This window comes from Anabrus simplex, chromosome 10 (genome assembly GCF_040414725.1).
Source record: "Anabrus simplex isolate iqAnaSimp1 chromosome 10, ASM4041472v1, whole genome shotgun sequence".
Taxonomy (NCBI): domain Eukaryota; kingdom Metazoa; phylum Arthropoda; class Insecta; order Orthoptera; family Tettigoniidae; genus Anabrus; species Anabrus simplex.
This window is the reverse complement of record NC_090274.1, coordinates 106,488,695-106,513,344: the sequence shown is the minus strand read 5'-3', so window position 1 is coordinate 106,513,344 and position 24,650 is coordinate 106,488,695. Positions and strand designations below refer to the sequence as shown.

Genomic DNA, 24,650 nt, shown 5'->3' with positions numbered 1-24,650 from the left:
TATCCATCCACTGACCAAAATTCAAAATGTGATGTTGAAGAATGAATGGATGAATATGAACTTAAAATAAGCAGCGGATCCAACTCACAATACCATACTGAAAGTTAAAAATAATTCCAAAATCGATGCACTGACTAGAATGCAAAAAGACGACGACGAACAATGATTATGAACTTAAAACAATCAGTGGATTCGACCCGCAATACTCCATCTTCCCTGAAACTATTTTCAAACAATAGTGTTACTGACCAAGGGACTGCTTGTTGTATAAAGGGGTCCAAAATCCAGGTCAATGGCCACTCATAATGGTACTTATCACTAGTAAAGTAAAACCGGGGTATTTCTCATCAATCTAATCGAAAGTGGCACAGACTCACGGTGTTCTACACATTGTGGTACTACTCACAAGTATTGTATGCCACACAGGTTACGCAGACCTATGGTGTCTCTCACATAATGGTGCCACTTACAGTCAATGCAAACTCATGGCGTTCCTCTCCTAGGTGTACTAATCACGGGCGCCGGTATTCCTCACATAGTGGGTACTAATCACAGGCAACGCAGACCCTGGAGTCACTCATATAGTAATCACAGGCAACGTAAGCCTGTGGTGTTCCGCACATAGCGGTACTAACCATAGGTACAATAAACCCGCAGTGAACCACTCTCTGCTGCTACTAATCACAAACCTATTGTGTACCTAACATAGTGGTACTATTCACAAATAAAGGGGACTCATGGTGTTCCCTGTGTGATAGTACTAATACAAGTAGTTTCACGGTTCTAATTCAATCATCCCTTGGTCGCCCCTTATGACATGTAGGGGATACCATGGTTATATTCTTCGTCTGCGTCCCCCACCCACAGGGGATGGTGTATTTGGTCCGCGAGAGCTAGTTCCCTCAAGTCTGCCGGCAAGCCGGTTACGACCCCGCTATTTGCCATCTAGGATGTGCCACGTGGGAGTATCACCTCTCCCCCTGCTACACCAGCGTAGTACTTTGTGGTGTCGTCGTCATTTACCATCTACTGTGCAGGGAGTATAATTTAACAATTCGCAATTTTGCTCACAGCCACTCACGTGATAAAAAGTGTTGACAGCTGACGCAGCAGTTCCCTAGTAACTAATGGAGTTTTAAGGTGTGCTGAAGGTTATTATCGCAGTTGTTAAGCACACTGTAGTGCAGAGAATATTTTTGGTTGAGTGTTATTTGCTCAAGAAGAAGCAAATTAAAGGTGCCTTCAAAAATTCTGTACACAGTTTCCCTGTTCTACAGTACATTTATTTTATTATCTTTTTTACAATTCTGCTTTACGTCGCACTGGCCCTCTCGATCAATGCCCTCCAGCTACCGCCACCACCCCTTCCCCTACATAACATGCTCCGCCTCTCCGCTAGGGCTCGTGGTCTGTTGTCTCATTTCGCAAGGCAGTTCCTCTTCAACTTTACTTTCGTCAACATGGTGCTCGAGGGGCTCTCCTTGTCTCTGCTTCCGTCACGTTAATACACAATTTTCTTCCTTTAGGTCCGTCTTGGTTCAAGATCTTTCTAGATCTACCAAAAATCCTTCTGAACATATTGTTTTTTCAAGAAATCTCGGTCATCAATGTACAATTCTCCACTCTATGCATATTTATAGATACAACAATCAAAATATAAGATCAATATTACGTGACACATCTATATATATACAGTAAAGTAACTTGTCCTGACTGACTGACTGATTCATCATCGCCGAGCCAAAACTACTGGACATAAAGAAATGAAATTTTGAGGATACATTCATAATAAGATGTAGGTGCTCGCTAAGAGAGGATTTTTGGATATTCCGTCTCTAAGGGGGTGAAAAGGGGGGTGAAAGTTTAAAATGAGTGTATCTATATCTCAAAACGTTAAAGGTTTACAGATATAAAAATTGGTATTTAGAATCTTCCTTAAAAATAAGGAAACACGTATTTTTTTGTTTTCGGAAAATCCCAATGGGAGGGGTGAAAAAGGGTGAAATAGTGGTTGAATGCCTTTAATGAGGATACCGGTACTTATATCTCAGAAACTGAACATATTACAGACCTGAAAATTGGTACTTTAGATCTCTTTTAAAAATAAAGAAACACGTATTTTTTTGTTTTTGGAAACTCCAATTAATGGGAGGGTGAAAAGGGGGGGTGAATTATGAAAATTGGTGTATCTATATCTCAAAACTTTGAAAGTTTACAGATGTAAAAATTGGTATTTAGACTCTTCATTAAAAATAAAGAAACACGTATATTTTTGTTTTCGGAAAATCCCAATAGGAAGGGTGAAAAGGGGTGCAAAATTGTTCGAATGCCTTTAATGAGGATATTTATATTACAGAAGCTGAAGATGTTACAGACCTAAAAATTGGTGTTGGGGAGCTCCTTTAAAAATAAACACGTATCTTTTTGTTTCCGGAAAATCCAATTATTGGGGGGTGAAAAGGGGGTGAATTTTTAAAATGAGTGTATCTGTATCTCAAAACTTTTAAAGTTTATAGATGTAAAAATTGGTATTTAGAATCTCCTTTAAAAGTAAAGAAACATGTATTATTTTGTTTTCGGAAAATCCTAATAGGAAGGGGTGGAAAAGGGTGAAAAAGGGGTTGAATGCCTTAAATGAGGCTACTTATATTTCTGAACATGAAGATATTACAGACCTGAAAATTGGTGTTTGAGATCTCCTTTAAAAATAAAGAAACACGTACTTTTTGTTTTTGGAAAATCCAATTAATGGGGGGTGAATTTTTAAAATGAGTGTATCTATATCTCAAAACTTCTAAAGTTTATAGATGTAATAATTTGTATTTAGAATCTCCTTTAAAAATAAAGAAACAAGTATTTTTTGTTTTTGGAAAATCCCAATAGGAAGGGTGGAAAAGGGTGAAAAAGGGGTTGAATGCCTTTAATGAGGCTACTTATATTTCCGAACCCGAAGATATTACTGACCTGAAATTGGTATTTGGGATCTACTTTACAAATAAAGAATCAGGTATTTTTTGTTTTTGGAAAATCCAAATAATGGGGAGTGAAAAGGGGGGTGAATTTTTAAAATGAGTGTCTACATCTTAAAACTTTAAATGTTTTTAAAGATGTAAAAATTGGTATTTAGAATCTCCTTTAATATAAAGGAACACGTATTTTTTTTGTTTTCTGTAAATCCCAATAGGAGGGGTTAAAAGGGTGAACAATAGGTTGAATGCCTTTAATTAGGATACATATATCTCAGAAACTGAAGATATTACAGAACTCAAAATTTTTATATGGAATCTCCTTTAAAAATAAAGAAACACGTATTTTTTGTTTTTGGAAAATCCAATTAATGGCGGTTAAACAGGAGTGACAAGTAGGGGTGAATTTTTTGAAAGACTATATCTACAGAATATCTGAGAAACGTAAAATGTTACAGACGTAAAAAGTAGGTATTTGGAATCTCCTGTAAATGTAAAGAATTATAGGTGATTTGTTTTTGGAAACTCCACTTAAGGGAACTAAAAAGGGGTGAAATTTGAAAATGAGAATTTCTACAGTATATCTCAAAAAACGTAACATGTTACAGAAGTGAAAAATGGTATTTTTATCTCTATTAAAAATAAAGAAACGTGTACTTTTAGTTTTCGGAAATACCACTTGGGTGGAGGGGGTAGTTAATAATGACTGAAAATGGTGTTGAATTCTTTTAATTAGGCTACTGATATCTCAAAAATGAAGATGTTACAGACATGAAATTTGATATTTGGAATCTGCTCTAAAAGTAAAGAAACATGTATTCTCGGAAAATCCAATGAAGGGGGGGGGGGGGGTGGTTAAAGAATTGAAATATTTAATTGACTTATTTGTATGAGAATACATAAGCTAATAAAAACTAAAGTTGTTACAGACGTGAAAATTGGTATTTGGATCTCCTTTAAAAACAAAGAAAAACGCATTTTGGGGGAAACCATCTTGGGGTGTGGGGGGGCTGGAGTGAAAAGGAGTTGAATTCCTTTCGTGAGGATATACTGAAAAAGTTAGAGTCGTGATATTTGGTATTTAGAAGATCCTTTACTATTAAAGAAACAAGTATTTTTTGCTGGAAAATTCACTTGGTTGGGTGGGGAGGGGGAGGAGTGTGAAAGGAAGTGAAAAAAGTGAATTATTTTTATGGGTATACTTATATCTCAAAACTGAAGGTAATAGACGTGACCACATTGGTGTTTGGAATCTCCTTTAAACATAAAGAAGCACGCCATCTTTTCATTCCTTTTTGGAGGGTAAATAGACTTAACGGCGGTGGGGTGTCAAGGAGGGGAGACCAATTGATTTTACTGTTCGCAATGTACTTACAAGGAGCCTCCGTTGCTCAGGCGGCCTCTCACAGCTGGGTTGCGTGGTTCAAATCCCGGTCATTCCATGTGACATTCGTGCTGGACAAAACGGAGGCGGGACAGGTTTTTCTCCGGATACTCCGGTTTTCCCTGTCATCATTCATTCCAGCAACACTGTCCAGTATCAATTCATTTCATTTGTCATTTAATAATCATTGCCCCAGAGAAGTGCGACAGGCTTCGGCAGCCGGAACAATTCCTATTGTCGCCGCTAGATGGGTCTTTATTCATTCCATTCCTGACCCTGTCGAATGACTGGAAACAGGCTGTAGATTTTCGATGTACTTATTCTGATCTTTACTGGGTTCGTTTTCAAGAACCATCTTTTCCTTCGGAGAACGTTCTTAGATTACAGTAGATTCTCCTGGCATATAAATAAAAATTTAAACACATTTGAAATAAACGACAGGAAAGAGATTGACCGTACAATTGTTCACCTCTATAATAAGGTCAATAATGCACGGGAGTATGTCATTCGTAACGCCAGAAATCCTGCACACTTGCCTTGGATCATCGTCAAATGTGCGGATCCCGCTGGAAACGGGTCCTGGACGGGTAATGACTAAGAATGTAGTCCGGCCGCGGGTTCAGTACCGCCAAGGCACCCAAGAAGACACCACGCCGGATCTCCTGAAGGATTTGTTCCATATTAAAAATGCTTATAGGAAAAGATGGCAAAGATTTAGGGACCCAACTGACCGGGTGGAATACCTGCACCTAGCCGGGAAGTACGAAATCGATTGCTGGAAAGAAAAATTGAAAAATGGGAGGAAACTTGCCGTAATCTATTAGAAAACGAGTCAGATCACGAATTCTGGTGGATCCTCGCAGTAAACGAGTCAGATCGCGAATTTCGGCGGATTATATATCTACAACAATAAGCATTCAATTATAAATCTCAGCATAATACCATAGCGAAGCACGGGTATCTTGCTAGTATACTAATATAATTTAATTTACTGTATCCACACAAGATATTAGTCACTATACTCTAGATACTATCAAGGCAAACTCGAACATTCTACACAGTTCATTAACATATATTCTACGAGGAACTGTTTTTGTCAAAAACTGGTGCTGTAATCTGACTTTCCCTCACGTATAATGGCTTTTAAGATTCTAATCAGCCAATTTTACTGTATGTTAAATATAATTTTAAAAATGCTTGTAATTCGATAATGCCAATTGAATGCCTTTAATGTCCAATTAAGATATATTTTATGAAGAATTTTTTTACAAAAACGCAATGCTGTAATCAACCTTTTATAACATCTACAAGCAATTTGACATCACCACTTACTATTTTATATTCAAAAGATTGTATAATATTTATGACTTGTATTGTATATCATAAGAATTATTCTAGTCTTTGTATTTTAAATATACAAGTTTTATGATGTACACCCAATACAAAAACTTAGTTTAAGAACAAGTTGTACATACATAGATTTTAAAATTATGTTAGCATAGTTTTCAAAATACCTTGTAACAATTTTCTTAGGCTGATGATGGCAAGTATAGTTGCCGAAACCCGTCCCAATAATGAGATCAAATAAATATGTGACGTATTAATAACTTCACAAGTTTGTAGTGTTGAATAGGTGAAACCACTTACCCATATTTCTTAATGTAAAATAGACCTTATGGCGACAGATAAGAAAGGGCTAGAAATAGGAAGAAAGCAATGGTTGCCTTAATTAAGGTACAGCCTGGTGTGAAAATGGGAAACCACGACTGCCGACAATGGGGTTCAAGCCCACTATCTTCCGAAAGCAAGCTGACAGCCACATAGGCCAAACGACGTGGCCACTTGTTCGGTTCTATAGCACCATCAAAATGTTATGTGCAACAACTTGTTAATTTTCAAATTAGAAGAAAACATTATCATTCAACTCTTTACTTGTCTTGCAAAGAATGTCGACAACACACTATTATTTTATACATCATCATCATCATCATCATATTCTAAAGGCTAGGCCTTGTCGCTGCAGCCACAGTTGTCTATCTTGAGCCAGTCTTTTCAACTCAGTCTTGCACTTCATCCTCAGAAGCAGGTTCTTGAAGTAAGACACTCTGGGTCGTCCTCTTCCTCTTTTTCCAGCAATTCTTCCTTCAATGATATTACAAAGGAACTCCTCATTCCGCAGAATGTGACCAATAAATTTTAGTTTTCCGTTTTTCAATTTCAGTTATCAGATTCCTTTCTTATCTCTCTGAGGACTTGGGTATTGCTCTTCATTTCAGTCCAACTTATCCTCTGCATTCTTCTCCAGATCCACATTTCAACTGCCTCTAGTTTTTTCTTTTCTTGCATTCCTAATGTCCAGCTTTCGCAACCATACAGAAGCACATTCCATACATTTTATCTATTATACATATTTCTATACATTTTATCTATTATAATTTGTCTTGCCTTTACTTTATGACTGACTGATGATCGTCTCTAGCAAGACCGGAACTAGTTTCAAATATATGCAAGTTTTTTTAGGTTACAATAAATGAGTACTGAATAGCTCTTGTTTTTCATTATATTGCTCTTCAATATGAAATAATATGAAATGTATTACCTATGACAACAACTCATTCACAAGTGGCGCAGTAGTGGATCTGTAACTAAAGGAGAACAGCTCTCACACAAGAGGGATCAGAAGATATACAAGCAAGACTGCAAGTCAGTCCACATAAGTCGCTTTGGAGAGTAGCTCATTTCACATTCGTCATGTAATGCAACAAAATTATTACATTTACGATCTTACCGGAGTCATTCAGTCCATAACATACAGATGTCATTGCAAGAACAAGATTTTGCGATTAGTGGATCTAAACTTTCTTTTTATGAGTGACGAACCATGGTTTCGTTTGAGTGGATATGTCAATTCACAGGACAATAGGATCTGGGATACAGAGAACCCACACATTTTACACCCGAGACATGAGCACTATGTGAAAGTGGGTGCATGGTGTGCTATTAATACCTGACGAATTAGTGGTCTGGTATTTTTTTCAAGACACGATTACTTCCACCTGTTATATTCTAACAATTTTTTGTCAGAACTGACTGAAGAAGAAAAAGGTACAGCTATTTCCAGCAGGATGGTGTGATAGGCCATGTAGCTTTATGCCACGGTTGCAGGAAGTGTTCAATGATGATCAATCAGCAGTAAAGAATTAAGGTTCCCTAGTTCAAGCATCTGTGACTTTTATCTATGGGGAAATCTCAGAGGAAACATTTACAGGAATAATCCTTGAACTGTAGAAGAATTCATTTAATAATTGTGATTTATTAACTCAACCACTGTGGTTTGAATTTTTTAAATTTTCTAATATAATGGTCCATATTGACTACAATCTGTACTCTACCTTTGAGAGTTAAAAGTCAGCCTTGTCAATACATAAGAGTTTTTTTTTTTTAAATCACCTCATACATGGATATAAGGATCACTATCTTTCTCCTCTATTTGCAAATGGACAATGATTATTTTGACATCCAAATCTGAAAATCTGTCAGTTGTTCTATTTAAAATCAATCAATCAATCAATCAATCAATCAATCAATCAATCAATCAATCAATCAATCAATCAATCAATCAATCAATCAATCAATCAATCAATCAATCAATCAATCAATCAATACTGATCTGCATTTAGGGCAGTCGCACAAGTGGCAGATTCCCTGTCTGTTGCTTTCCTAGCCTTTTCCGAAATGATTTCAAAGAAATTGGAAATTTATTGAACATCTCCCTTGGTAAGTTATTCCAATCCCTAACTCCCCTTCCTATAAAAGAATATTTGCCCCAGTTTGTCCTCTTGAATTCCAATTTTATCTTCATATTGTGATCTTTCCTACTTTTATAAACGCCATTCAAACTTATTCGTCTACTAATGTCATTCCATGCCATCTCTCCGCTGACAGCTTAGAACATACCACTTAGTCGAGCAGCTCTTCTTCTTTCTCTCAATTCTTCCCAACCCAAACATTGCGACATTTTTGTAACGCTACTCTTTTGTCGGAAATCACTCAGAACAAATTGAGCTGCTTTTCTTTGGATTTTTTCCAGTTCTTGAATCAGGTAATCCTGGTGAGGGTCCCATACACTGGAACCATACTCTAGTTGGGGTCTTACCAGAGACTTATATGCCCTCTCCTTTACATCCTTACTACAACCCCTAAACACCCTCATAACCATGTGCAGAGATCGGTACCCTTTATTTACAATCCCATTTATGTGATTACCCCAATGAAGATCTTTCCTTATATTAACACCTAGATACTTACAATGATCCCCAAAAGGAACTTTCACCCCATCAATGCAGTAATTAAAACTGAGAGGACTTTTCCTATTTGTGAAACTCACAACCTGACTTTTAACCCTGTTTATCAACATACCATTGCTTGCTGTCCATCTCACAACATTTTCGAGGTCACGTTTCAGTTGCTCACAATCTTGTAACTTATTTATCACTCTATAGAGAATAACATCATCCGCAAAAAGCCTTACCTCCGATTCCACTCCTTTACTCATATCATTTATATATATAAGAAAACATAAAGGTCCAATAACACTGCCCTGAGGAACTCCCCTCTCAACTATTACAGGGTCAGACAAAACTTCACCTACTCTAACTCTCTGAGATCTATTTTCTAGAAATATAGCAACCCATTCGGTCACTCTTTTGTCTAGTCCAATTGCACTCATTTTTGCCAGTAGTCTCCCATGATCCACCCTATCAAATGCTTTAGACAGGTCAATCGCGATACAGTCCATTTGACCTCCAGAATCCAAGATATCTGCTATATCTTGCTGGAATCCTACAAGTTGAGCTTCAGTGGAATAATCTTTCCTAAAACCGAATTGCCTTCTATCGAACCAGTTATTAATTTCACAAACATGTCTAATATAATCAGAAAGAATGCCTTCCCAAAGCTTACATACAATGCATGTCAAACTTACTGGCCTGTAATTTACAGCTTTATGTCTATCACCCTTTCCTTTATACACAGGGGCTACTATAGCAACTCTCCATTCATCTGGTATAGCTCCTCCGACCAAACAATAATCAAATAAGTACTTCAGATATGGTACTATATCCCAACCCATTGTCTTTAGTATATCCCCAGAAATCTGATCAATTCCAGCCGCTTTTCTAGTTTTCAACTTTTGTATCTTATTGTAAATGTCATTGTTATCATATGTAAATTTTATTACTTCTTTGGCCTTAGTCTCCTCCTCTATCTCGACATTATCCTTGTAACCAACAATCTTTGCGTACTGCTGACTGAATACTTCTGCCTTTTGAAGATCTTCACATACACACTCCCCTTGTTCATTAATTATTCCTGGAATGTCCTTCTTAGAACCTGTTTCTGCCTTAAAATACCTATACATACCCTTCCATTTTTCACTAAAATTTGTATGACTGCCAATTATGCTTGTCATCATGTTATCCTTAGCTGCCTTCTTTGCTAGATTCAATTTTCTAGTAAGTTCCTTCAATTTCTCCTTACTTCCACAGCCATTTCTAACTCTATTTCTTTCCAGTCTGCACCTCCTTCTTAGTCTCTTTATTTCTCTATTATAATAAGGTGGGTCTTTACCATTCCTTACCACCCTTAAAGGTACAAACCTGTTTTCACATTCCACAACAATTTCTTTAAACCCATCCCAGAGTCTGTTTACATTTTTATTTACCGTTTTCCACCGATCATAGTTACTTTTTAGAAACTGCCTCATGCCTGCTTTATCAGCCATATGGTACTGCCTAACAGTCCTACTTTTAAGACCTTCCTTTCTATCACATTTATTTTTAACTACCACAAAAACAGCTTCATGATCACTAATACCATCTATTACTTCATTTTCCCTATAGAGCTCATCTGGTTTTATCAGCACCACATCCAGGATATTTTTCCCTCTGGTTGGTTCCATCACTTTCTGAATCAGCTGTCCTTCCCATATTAACTTATTTGCCATTTGTTGGTCATGCTTCCTGTCGTTCGCATTTCCTTCCCAATTTACATCTGGCAAATTCAGATCTCCCGCTACAATCACATTTCTTTCCATGTCGTTTCCCACATAGCTGACTATCCTATCAAATAATTCTGAATCCGCGTCAGTGCTACCCTTTCCCGATCTGTACACTCCAAATATATCAAGTTGCCTATTATCTTTAGAAATGAGCCTTAGACCTAGAATTTCATGTGTCTCATCTTTAACTTTTTCGTAGCTTACAAATTCTTCTTTCACCAGAATGAACACTCCCCCTCCCACCATTCCTATCCTATCTCTACGATACATACTCCAGTGCCGTGAGAAAATTTCTGCATCCATTATATAATTTCTCAGCCATGATTCAACTCCTATTACAATATCTGGTAAATATATATCTATTAAATTACTTAGTTTCTTCACTTGCTCTTGATCTCCATTGGTTGTCAATCGAATCAATTCGGATGACAGGCATATTAACGGATGTTAAGGTCAAGGCCAATTATGTTTATGTATGATAATGGCATATTCATCTAGGTTGGTGTGAAGCGATACAACTCTAGGGATTTTCGAGGACAGATGGAAATACCAGCTAAACTAAATGACATGATCTCTGAACTGGAAGATTTTGTAAACGTTTATGAGGCCAATTATGTTTATGTATGATAATGGCATATTCATCTAGGTTGGTGTGAAGCGATACAACTCTAGGGATTTTCGAGGACAGATGGAAATATTAGCTAAACTAAATGACATGATCTCTGAACTGGAAGATTTTGTAAACGTTTATGAGACGCTAATTTAATAAACTGGTTTCTTAGATAATAGACGACGATGGCATTTTAAGAAAAAATTCTAAATAGAATAGTGTAGTTTTAGTGTTCTTATGTGACATTTGTGATATATTTTGATTATGACACACATTAGATTTCTCTTAAGAGATATTTAGAACTTTGGTGTTTGATATGTAATATTCAGTAAAGAGGCCCAAGAAATAATTGGTAGAGAGAGAGAAAAAAAAAAAAAAAAAAAAAACGCTGAGAAAGAGAAGAGTAAGGTCTTTGAAACATGTGAAACATGTACGGTTTATGAGGTGATTAAAAAAAAAAAAAGTAAATAACTATAAGTATTGACAAGGCTGACTTGTACTATATACTATCAGAGGTATATTTATTGAAGTAGAAGAATTAAACGTTGAAATTAGGAATACTGTGAGTTCTGTCAGTGTCCATGAACTGCAAAATGTGTTTTGAAATCTCATTACAGGATGTGAAGCTTGCATCGCAGCTCAGAGGGATCAATTTCAACGTCTGTAAATACTGGTGAGTTCAGTTTAGTTTAGTTTCTATAGGCGTAATCATGCTGCTTCTTTGCGACTATGTCCGTTAGCCATTGCAGGCACTGCATCACTGTCACTGCTTCTCTGCCTCAGTACTCCACTACAATGTCTTAAATTATACTGCCTGTATATTCATCTTTATCATTTTATCTCTTCCCCTTTTCCTTTCTTTATCCACCTTTCTCTTCTACCCCTCACTTCCCACATCACGACTGAAGATCTGTGAAGATGGACTCTCACTGCATGTTGATAACTGCCCTGCTGATAAAGCAGAACGGGCAGGTGCTGAGAAGAGACTGATGTAGAAGAACTGGGATTGGTGATGAGAGAGATAACCAATGTGAAGATGTCGATGTTGTCTATGTCCTTGTCTACTCTTCCTACATCATGATCACGAATTCCTTCCAGTGAGCTCGGTAGGATGTTTTAGAATGACCTGCCTCCATTTATTACCATCATGGTAAATGAGAAAGATAGTGACAAGGGTGAAAAATATGTATGATAGAAACGAAAGCTGTGTTGAAGTTGGAACCAAAAGAACTGGATAGTTTAAGTTAACAAATGGTGTAAAGCAAGGAAGTGCCCTCTCTATTACCAGGTGCATTGAATATAAACCGGAATTTAAAATTAGCTGCTCCGGTAGCGAACAGAAATGGGTGGGGGGTCTCGATGCGTATCACACCACAGAACGAGTGCTTGCTTCAGTATGCCATGAACGAGCAAGAGGTACACATGTTCATTGCACAGCGCATCATCGTCAAGTTTTTGGTGAAAGAAGGCACCAAATCTTTGGAAATTTTGAGAAGGCTCTGTGCACAGTTTGGGGAAGGAAACCTTTCAAAGACCCAGGTATATGAATTGCACATACAATTTTTGGCACGACGGGAACAAGTGGAAAACGAGCTCCATCAAAGGCAACCACGGACGAGCATTACTGCAGACAACATTCGTGCTGTACATGACCGTATTGAAGAAGATTAGCGCATTAAAATTTCTGAAATTGCTTCACTAGTAGGAAGTAAGCTTTGGAAGTGTTAAGCCATCATCAATAATGAACTCGACCTTTAAAAATTGTCTGCCTTGTGGGTTCCTCGTCTCCTGACCCTTGGGGGGGGGGGAAATCCGCCACGATGTTTGCCAGAGGCATTTGAATCTCTACGAGAAAAAAGGATATAATTTTTTTACATCATATTGTGACTTCTGATGAAACCTGGGTTCATCATTACACCCCGAAGTCAAAACAAGCAAGTGGAGTGGCGGGTACAAGGTGCAGCTGGCCTAGTCAAGGCAAAAACATATCTTTCTGCTGGAAAGGTGCCTGCAACTCTTTCTTGCAACTATGCAGGCATGAATGAAGGACAGAGAATGCAGCCTATTACTGCTGTCTTTTGGTCAAGGCAAGAGCTGCGTATCGCAATAAACATCTCCAGCAAATGATCCCAGATGTAGCTTCTGCATGACAATGCAAGGCCACACTCTGCTGTTGTAACAAGGAAAAAACTGGAGCAAATGCATTGGACACCTCTGGAACATCCCCCTTGTCACCTTGTGACTACCACTTGTTTGGACCACTGAAAAAAAATGAAATGGCGTAGGTAGGGTTTTTAGTGCCGGGAGTGTCCGAGGACATGTTCGGCTCGCCAGGTGCAGGTCTTTTGACTTGACTCCCGTAGGCGACTTGCGCGTCGTGATAAGAATGAAATGATGAAGACGACACATACACCCAGACCCTGTGCCAGAGAAATTAACCAATGATGGTTAAAATTCCCGACCCTACCAGGAATCAAACCCAGGACTCCTGTGGCCAAAGGCCAGCATGCTAATCATTTAGCCATGGAGCCGGACTGGGACCACTGAAAGGAAAATCGAGAGGAAAGCGATTTCAAGATAATGCAGCAGTAGAGCAGTACGTACGCAACTGGCTGCTCATATGAATTATAACACAGTAGAGGTTTCCACCTATTCAATACTAAGATGAATAGGTGGAAACCTCTACTGTGTTATAAATCATATGTTATTCTCAGTTCAATACGGACCAACAACATGAAATTCATAACCCTTGACTGGCTGCTCAAACATTCTTCTTTCTTTTTTTCGAGGACAGCATCAAAAAGTTGCCACTTCAGTGGCAAAAATGTGTGTCAAATTTGGAAGACTATGTAGAAAAATGAGGTGCTTGCGGTGTATTTGTTGGTAGATTCAATAAAATTGTAAAAAATAATTTCAATTTATTTTATTCACCTAGTATTTACAGTGTGCAATGGACGATATAATGCAGACAACTGGGGAGAGAAGAATGAAAGCACTGCTGTTTGCAGATGATCTACTAATACGGGGAAACTGTGAGAGTGAAGTGCAGGAACAGCTAAATGTATGCGAGGAAATTGTGTCATCTTATGGAATGAAGTTCTCAGTACAAAAGAGTGAAGCACTGGTAATGACACAAAACAAGAGTGGAACGTATAATGGCATGACATTAGGAGCGGAGCAGAAAAGAGCTGAAAGCTTTAAATACCTGGGAAGTTAACTGAAGAAAATGGAGGAAAGAGGGTGGAAAACAATGAAAGAGGAAGGTGTGAAAATGGATTCTTTAAGAGTGTGGGAGGATTGATATGGAACAGGGACACACCATAGAGATGTAAAGGAATTATCTACAAGACTTATTTTGTGCCAATTTTGATGTATGGATCAGAAATGTGGGAGATGAATGAGGGATAAAAGTAGAATACAAGCAGTGGAAATGAAGTTTCAAAGGTTTCGAGTAGGTTTAACGAGAATGGACAGAGTAAGAAACGAGAGAGTTCGGGAGATGGTGAATGTGAGGTATGCCTACAGGAGAAGATGGAAAAATCAAGGCTGCAGTGGTATGGACATGTTAATAAGAGCATGGGAGAAGAAAGTATACCAAGAAATATGTTAGAAATGGAGTTGAAGAGAAGGAGACCAAGAGGAAGAGAGACATATGGCTAGAAGATATAAAGTAAAGCATCGAGGCAAGAGGAGGGAACTGGAGTAGAGTGAGAGAAGAGAAGTGGTGGATGGAGAGGCTTACGTTCCAAGCAGACCCAGCCTGTAGTTGGAAACTGCTCCAGATGATGATCATGGTACTGTAATGGCAGGACAGTAAGGGAAGAAGGAAGACAAGGTCGAACTCAAAAAAGGACAAGGACAACCTCCAGATCTTCAAACACTGCCGTCTCTGCTGATCAATCTCAGTTTTTCTACAGCCATTTCTTCTCAGTCCCCGACGAGCTTGTTTTGGGTTCCCAGTTTTATCAGGAGAACAAGCATCAATACTCATTGACAGAGCTTCAGTCTTGACGCAGGTGATGTAGGATAAGAAAGCCACAAAGCATCGTGTCTGACGTAAATCACACCAATATCTGTATAAATGTGAACTACTTTAATGAGTCATAACATTTGAATCAATAATAGGACACATGTGCAACTTTGGGAGATGATGACATACAATTGTGAGGTTACATACATACATACAATAAAGTCCAGTGATCCAGGGGACATACATTCTTTGAGATTATTTGGTCAGCAAAGAAACTGGCTACAATACTTTGTTGGGAGATTCCTCACAGCAAATGTTGGAAATGTCCTCTACCAGCATTCATACACAACTGTACTTGTTTCAGCATATTCTGCAACGCTCTGCGAAGTGTATCCTCGCCAATGTTGCTTATTTCATGTCTAATGGCCTCATGGAGTTCTGCAGTTGTCTGAGGTGTATTCTTGTACACTTCGCTTTTAAGATACCCGCATAAGAAAAAAGTCTGGCAAGGTTAGGTCAGATGATTGGGGGGCGGGGCACAAACTTCTTGGAGATTATTCGGTCATTAATGAAACTGGTCACAAATTGCATGGAAATGTTAGACGTATGACACGTTGCTCCATCTTGTTCGAAATTACCTCGTGTCAGTTCCACATCCTCCAGTTGCTGCACAAATATTACTGACGATGGCCGTATAAACTGCAGTGTCTACAAGCGTATCAAAGAAAATGGGGACTACAATCTTCTTTTGTGTGTTGATGTAATCAGCCAGATGAAAGCATGCCTCATCTGTAAACCAAGTTATGGAGAGAATGTCTGGACGTTGAACAATAAACCGCTGAAACGATCGACAATAACGCATTCGTTTCTCATGATCAGCTTCTTTCAATGCTTGCATCACATGCACTCTGTGTAGTCGCAACCCCAATTTCTTCACAGCTCTCCAACATTCCATATGAAATACCTGTCTCCTGGCTTAATCGACGCAACGATTTCTTGGAAGAGTTCTCTAAGCGTCTTCGATTATTATCAATAGTCTCTAAACTCAATGATGGTCTACGTTTACCACTGTCACTGTTTAGTACATCAGTTGTCTCCAACCTCCTTATTGTTGTCATTGTTAGAACATCGAACATTGAATTTTCTTCGGAATGCCGGTTGTGTTGTAACCAATGATTCTGTCTTCCAATAAAAACACACTCTCGAAGTATGTACTGTATGTTTCTGTTAGGACTGCCAGCTATAGACTGCAAACAAATGATTAATTTGCCAGAAGTGCTTGTTATTGTCACAACAATCAACAAAACTGTCAACAATGGGCAGCGGTAGTGATTCTCCTAGAGCCATTGAGGTCATTAAAACAAACTTCCAGTTTCTACGGGCTCCTAAGGGAAATTATGACCTATTAACACGTTCTGAGCGGGGCACTTGGAATGCCTGGACCAGCCATTTTCATGCCTGGCCCTCTTAACATGCATCACTCAATAAAATTTACCATTACTCCTGAACTATAAATGTTAGAAACTTGATACTTTGTGCTTACCACTAGTAAACATTGAGGGTGCGATACCTGGTGTCACAGGTTCCAAAATACAGCCTATCTGTAATTTCAGCATAATGATTACTGTCACTGAAGTGAAGAAATGAAAGAATATGAAGGAAGCATATTCAGGACTTGTTTTAGAAAATACTGGAGTATGAAAAACAGGGTCTTCGGTCCAGTACATTTTCATATCAGGCTTTTGGATTGTACCTATGATGAACATCAAGCCTAAAATCTATTTCAACTCAGAGACATCAATCGGTTTCCAGGATTGCATGATCGAATACCTTATGAAAGGACAGGACGCCGCATATCATACATGAAAATACTCATGTAACTCATAATATCCTGCTCATTTTCTACTTGAACATTTATACCTGAATTCGCTGTAAATGGTGGAACAGGCGGACAATAACTAGGATGATATCAGGCACTTCACTTTCTTCTATAGGCCTATCGGATTCGGGAATCGGAATTTCCTCACTTTCACTATCTGAGTCTATTTCAGGAATAAATTAATCACCAGAGTCTTCATTGTGAAGAAACACTGTTTTATAAACCATTATACTTTACTCGGTAAGAACGACAAGCACTGCATTGGAATCTCAAGTACCAACTTGATGAGGAAGTGCTGAGATTTTCCCGCTAAAACAGCTGAGATAAACATGAGCCCACTCAACGCGAGGGTTATCTCAACAAGGTCAACCAACTTCCTGCTACAACCAGCAATGCTGACTAAGGTGTATGAATACATAGATGACAAATATAAACATTATTGCTTCGCGCGGAACAGTAAACGTCTTACGCCATCTTGTTACCCTATTATGATTTGCTTTTCATGTTTCTAACTTTTTTGCAAGTCACAGAGTGCTTCAGATACTCAGTCAGGTTTAATGGATGAACAATGATGTTAAAACTGTATTATATTGTGTGGACTGTGCCTATTTCATGATCCATCATTTTCAATGATAAAGATCACATTGGTAGTTATAGTTGTTGTCGTAACAACAATGACATCTTGCCAACTTCCCTCTCTCTGCACCAATCACAATACTATGAGTCATGACCCCCAATGGTTACTGTTACTCACTGGTTAGATTCTGGTTTACTGGACAGAGTTAGGCTGGTGTTCAGTTAGATCATGCACCAACTTATAAAAGGGAAGGTTAGGTTATTGCTTGTGACAAAATTGTTAATTTATTTATTGTATGGCGTATATAATCTACAATTATGATACAAGATGATACATGAAAACATGTAAACAAAATGTTACATTTGAACATCTAGGTCAATCAGCCAGAACAAGGCTAGAGAAGAAGCCCCTGACTAGGTCATTTCAGTCACCCTCAAACCATTGATTTGAGCATTCTTGGATGATGTGGGCAATTTGTACTCAACAGTTGCACATCTTCCATGGCCTCTTCATACAACCACAATTATGCACCCAGGGCAAGACTACAAGAGCAAAACGGCTGAAATCCTACACACATGGTAATTCTGATCTACAAATTAATCCTAGTGGCTCTTTTCAGAGTCAAAAGATACGACACATTGGGTGCTGTGTGTATGTTCTACAGATGAACACTGAAAGCACATCAAGAGACAAATGTGGCAAAATTACTGAGAGGAAGTGTTGTCACGATAAAATTACTGATAATGACATTGTGACAAAATTACTGATAGTGACTGGTTAGGTTACTGCTATTGAAAAAATTACTGGTAGTGATTGGTTAGGTTACTGCTATTGACAAAATTACTGACAGTGACTGGTTAGGATACTGCTATTGACAAAATTACTGGTAGTGACTGTTTAGGTTACTGCTTGTGACAAAATTACTGATAGTGAGGGTTAGGGTATTGCTATTGACAAAATTACTGATAGCATCTGGTTAGGTTACTGCTTGTGACAACATTACTAATAGTGATGGTTAGGTTACTGCTTGTGACAAAATTACTGATAGTGAGGGTTAGGTTACTGCTATTGACAAAATTACTGGTAGTGACTGGTTAGGTTACTGCTTGTGACAAAATTACTGGTAGTGACTGGTTAGGTTACTGCTTGTGACATTACTGATAGTGATGGTTAGGTTACTGCTATTGACAAAATTACTGATAGCATCTGGTTGGGTTACTGCTTGTGACAACATTACTGATAGTGAGGGTTATATTACTGCTTGTGACAAAATTACTGGTAGTGACTGGTTAGGTTAATGCTTGTGACAAAATTACTGATAGTGATGGATAGGTGACTGTTTGTGACAAAATTACTGATAGTGACAGTTAGGTTACTGCTATTGATAAAATTACTGATAGTGAGGGTTAGGTTACTGCTTGTGACAACATTACTGATGGTGATAGGTTACTGCTTGTGACAAAATTACTGACTGTGAGTTAGATTACAGTTTGTGACAAAATTACTGACAGTAACAAGTTACTGCTTGTGACAAAATTACTGACAGTGATATTAGGTTACTGCTTGTAACAAAATTACTGATAGTGACAGGTTAGGTCCTGTTCGCCTGAAAGCACTGTATGCAACATAAATCACAAAACACACCAGTCACATCTTGATGTGTTAACTAATTACTCATGTCTCCTAATTGGTTAGATTTTGTGACAATGACTATTTGTTTTTTCCAACAAACATTATATCTAGTTCACTTAAATGCTTTTGGTGTTATTTTTGCCATATGTTTAGTTGGTTTTGTGGAAGGTTCTTGGGTTGTACTGTTTCTATTTCAATTGCTTTTTTTGATAAATTATTTCCTTTTTTAATTATCTGGTATGAAAGTACTCTCCGAGGGGAGAATACATAGGACAGAACTAAAAAGAACACAGATTTCATTTGTCATTGAACATGAATATATATAACAGGCTCCGTCATGCTTTTAATAGTTAATACAGAGACACGCAACTCTATACCCAAAATGCTCCATGAAAATCATGGTAATTTTCGTTTGTAACCAAGCGGGTGTATCTAGGTAAGAGGAGGAGGTGGAGTTATGATCTAAGGACTGTCTTCTAACTGTTAGAGAGGAGTGCAGTGTTGTCATGGTTAGGGGAAACAAGCAGTTAAGTTAGTGTGACAGTGAAGCCATTGCTGCCCCACAGTTCCATCTCAGCAATCTGTGGCTCGTATAGAGGGCAGCTTGGCAGGCCTGCCAGCGCTCTATGCCTTAGGATGCCTGAGTAGCGGAGCAGGGGCAACATGTGACAATGTTGCTACAACGATCAATACTGAAGTATTACATAACAACTGTCTGTGCAACTCCGTATGTGAAAGATATTACTTTCCGACTGGTTCAAGCACATGACAGTAAGTTTACTTCATCTTACCACTGCTAGAGCTACAAACATGAAAAACAACTATGTGAACCATGCAGGCTGTGCCCATGCTGGAGCGAAGAAAAGATCTACTACAATTACAGGTGTCATTTAGGTGCAGGTTTCTTTCTAGGACTCGTATTATCTGATTTTAAGGATTCATAGAGGTCGTATCTGGTTGCAAGCACAGCCACATCCTTCATTTCACATCTGGGAGCCAACGTAGCGTGATCCCTCCACATGAGCCATGTCGACTGCACTCCGACACTCTTCCTATTCCTGAACTTCCCTTCCCCTGCTACCAGATACTCATACTGCTCATTATCCTTCTCTATCAGATCACCCTCTTCAGTACCTTTCAGTCCTGTTACACTCGGCAACTCAAAAAGAAAAAATGTTTCAGTTTCCTGCAGAAGGATAGTTATTTTTTGGGGTTCTGGTGTTTTTTCATCCAGAATATTGAGATTAGGCTTGTCTGACTCGTATCTTCGAATGACAGGTTTTGTTAGTGGCTCCCCCTCAGGAGGCAAGGGAGGGAACTTTTCTAAAAATTGCTGCATCACCTCATCACTAAAAGGCATCTGAATGGAGCCTAATTCTGACCTTGAATCTTCCGAGGAATCAGTCTCAGATACTTGTAAACTTTCTCCCGATGAGCTATCTTCTTCAGAATCAATAATTCCAAGGAGGAATGAACGTTCTGATCCTGACCCTCTGACTTCCTCAGGTTTATCAGCATCTTCTTCCTTAGGTGAAATAACAAATTCTTCCTTGGATTCTTCTTCTGAACAGGCTTCTTCAAAGTCGTCCAGCTCTACCAGTGTTTCAGGGGTAATATCTACACCATCGTGTATTATTCTAGGTCCAAGTTTCCTATGCAGTACTTCGTGCAAGTAGAGCTGATCGATATTATCAGGTTCCCTGACCAGCTTGTCAAACTGGGTGAGAGAAACCCAGTCTGACCTACAGTTCTCATCCATGGTTATATGATAACTTAATGGCAAGGATACAATAATGGAACGTCCTCAAAAATGAACTTTTTCACATCAGGCAGACGATTTAGACGGCAACCCTTGCAGCTCTGAAACAGAATAAGAAAGCAATTTTTATCATAAAATATACAGTAACAGAATTCAAATGGAGCCCTATGGATAGGAAAGAATGGTTTCAAAATGCAAATGAAACTGTGTTATCACTACTGATGTTCATAATGGTAATGGACAAAATTATGAAGCAGGGAAAGGAAAAATGAGGGGACAGTGAGCTGAAAGTGATGTTCTTTGTAGTGTAGGGAGTAGATAGAGAATAAGTAAGGGGTTGAGTGAGTATACAGGTAGGGCCATACGTTGAGAGGTGATAGTATAGGTCATTTTAAAGCAAAAACATCATATGGCATATGCGTTATTTTCAATAGTTTCCGAGACATACTGTATTATGTAATTGTCGATTGTTAATTTCTCTTTGTAAGTTATGTTAAATTATTTTGTAATTGTCCATTTCCTTTTACAACTTATTCTCAAAAGTACCCCCACCAAGTTCAATGCATTTTGCAGCTCTTGCAGTCAGATGCTGTGATCCTAATCGCAGCTGATTTATTTCTTCTTTAATGTGCGCACAAGCATTTAAAATGCGAGCACACAAGTCTTCCCTTGCTTGCAATTTTTCCTGTACACTTCGTTTTTTAATCAACCCCAGAAACAATAATCCAGCGGAGTAAGTTTAGGTGACCTTGGTGGGCCATGCAACATCACAACTTGGACCGATACAACATCCAGGATAAATTAGATTGAGATACTGTACTACTGGCCATGCAGAATCTGCAGAAGCTCCATCCTGCTGGAAGTACATTCCAACCCTTGTAGCCAAAGGGACATCCTCCAAGTACTCCGGCAGCTGATTCTGCAGAAATTGAAGATAATATGTTCCAATAAGACTATTTCCTAGAATAACTGGACCAATAAGCTGATCATCAATGATACTGCAGCACATGTTCATTGAGAAACGACACTGAAAATTACTTTCGACAGTAGCGTTAGGATTTTCATGCGCCCATGTGCGATAATTGCAAGTGTTCTCGATTCCGCTGCAGGTAAATGCTGATTCATCAGTAAACAAAATGTGTGGAATCAATTCGGCATTAGCAAGTACCCATTCACAAAATTGTTGCCACCTGATGTTATCTTCTTCCTCAAACAAGTTGCACACGCTGGTGATGATAGGGATACAAGCCATTCTCATGTATCGTGCGACATAGTCAGGTGCGTGGATTATCCAGCTGGGCAGAAAGTTTACTACAGCTACTTGTAGGACTATGTTCAACTGCTCGTAGAATGTTTTCCTTTTGTTCACCCTGTCGTTCTGATACAACACGCACAATGGGACGAGAACCACATTTGTGCAGTGTACCGAAGACCTTTGCAAACACCTTTCGATGGGGTATTCTGTCGTTGGTTTTCCCGAACAGAAGCCCTCACATTTCCACTGCAGTAACCGTAAATGTACACCATATGGCATATTCTTCATGTGTAAATACTCTTGGCATTGCTGCAACAAGCGAAATATACAAACTGTGAAATACTATACTTTCTGCTAAGCCAACTATATTAAACAAATGAATTTCATTATGATAGATCCGTATTGAACTGTTTGTTACAAGATGAAGTAATTCCCATATGGCATATTTCATTTATGTATAGGCACCGTGCAGATAGATCGAAATGCTACTACTAGCGCTACATAGTGGCCCGTTATGAAACAAGAGGTGAGGTGTAGTGCGAGCGTCTCAGTACAACATGTGTGACATTCGAACAAGTTGCGGGTTTAAAGCGATTGAATTCGGGGATCTAAGTGAATCATCATGTAATAAAGGAAGAAACCTTGTTGTCAGTGGCCACGTGAACAGCGTTGAAGAGTTAATTCCGAATGGTTTCGGATACATCACAGGAAAAGTCACCCGTTAAACGTCTGTCACTTTGCCGCCCTATATCGTGAAACTTGAGGTAGGCAGCGTGTAGTTAGGTAACAATTTATAAAGTTTATTTAGTAAGGATTACTTAATGCATGTTTGCTAAGTTGTACGCATTTTTATTTTGTGTTCAGGTTGACCAGAATCATAATGTCTCTACCAGCGATTGTTCCTATCCTGCCAGCGCCAGAGGAACTTAGAAACACGTAGCTGCGTTAGAGTATTATATAAATAATGAAAATTTTGTCTCCAAAACAGACCGTCCGCAACAATGGGGAAAACTGAGCCCGAAAACAGTGTCAACAGAAAAATATAGAAAATGCAAACGCGTAAAAGAACTGTTTAGTAAAAAGACTTTCGAGACCCCCTTCGAATTAACTGAAGATATTTTAAAACACATCCCTTGCAGTCTTCGTACAATGCTTCGAGCAGAAACAAGTACTGAAATCGAACAATCGTACAGGGCCGTAGTCATCTCATTGATAGACAGAGTAGTGAATGATGTGGAGAGAGAAGAACGTGAGGAAATTGTGACACACCTATTACAAGTCTCTAACGATGTGCGCTTGCCAGACAATTTCACCTTTCGCACTGTGAGAGACGAAATGTTTTTTACCAGCAAAGTGCAGGTGGATACAGACCATAAAATTAAAATCTCCCTGGACACTCTATCTCAATCAGGAAGCCCTCGATGGTTTCAAGAAAGAAATGTTATATCTGCTAGCACGAAAGCACATCGGATCAAAACTAGGCGACATAACTTCAATACCTTAGCTCTCACATTTGTAACTGAATCTCCAATTGGGGGAGCTGATTTGAACAATCTTTCTTACGGAAGTGAAATGGAAAGTGAAGCAATAGAATGCTATGGAAGTTCATTTGGATTTGTGGATCTCTAGATGGCATAGTTCTCAAAGGAAATGTAGCTGACAGAGTGTTAGAAGTTAAGTGTCCATCTTCCTGTAAAGATAAATCAATAGTAGATGAGTCAGGAAATGCGCGAGTACAGTATCTTTACTTTGACGAGCAAAATAACACACAGTTAAAGACAAGTCATATGTATTCCACATAAATACAAATACTGATGTAAGTAACTGGCTTGGGAAAATGTGATCTATATGTATATAGCAAAGCACAACAGTTGACAATATACCTATTTATCAGGACAATAAGTATGTCAAGGAATGTCTCACCAAAATGACAAAGTTCTATTTCAATAATTACTTGCCAAAAATTAGCAATATTCCTAATATTAAGAAGAATAAGAATATTAAGTATTTATTCGTCAATTCTTGCTTGTTGAACGTTGAACAGATCAAGATGTAAACAAAGAATATATAAAACAAACTGATGGTAGAACAATTCTCAAACTATTCTTTAATTATTGGAGCTTGCAAATTCGTAACATGCAACACATATTATGCATTATTTTGATTCTTTGAATACACCTTTCTACGTGAACTCTAACACTCGCAATTTTGTAAGTACTCTCAACTTCCTCAGCTGTTAATTTCCCGTCGTGTAAGAACGGTGGTGTCACGATTACGACACTGCGGCCAGATAAGTTAGTTATGATGAATCCTTTATCAGCCATGACCTCATCGCCAGGTTGAAGGAAAGTTAATAAACCACTGTCGGTTGTTATGAATGAGTCGCTAGCTCTTCCACCGTAACATTTAGATTTAAAGGCGATCATACCACTAGGCACGATTGCAATTAAAACTTTTGCAGTGTACCAAACCTTGTATAGAGAATAGAAATACACTCTCTGATCTACTTGGGGAGGCTGTCCAACCCTAAATTCCGTTCGGTCAATAATGACTCAACAAT

General features: G+C 38.5%; 2 protein-coding genes across 2 annotated transcripts in view; both read right to left on the bottom strand.

Annotated features, from left to right (window-relative positions):
* LOC136882446 (selenoprotein M) overlaps positions 1-24,650 on the bottom strand; it is a 61,829-nt gene that overhangs the window by 8,293 nt on the left and 28,886 nt on the right. Inside the window, exon 2 of the mRNA XM_067155102.2 lies at positions 20,866-20,936. Within this exon, the coding sequence (XP_067011203.1) occupies positions 20,866-20,936 (71 nt within the window). The remainder of the gene's footprint in view (positions 1-20,865; positions 20,937-24,650) is intronic.
* Positions 15,152-20,859, bottom strand: LOC136882447 (uncharacterized). The gene has a single exon (XM_067155103.2). The coding sequence runs from the start codon at positions 20,833-20,835 to the stop codon at positions 19,963-19,965; it is 873 nt and encodes a 290-aa protein (XP_067011204.1). The 5' UTR covers positions 20,836-20,859; the 3' UTR covers positions 15,152-19,962.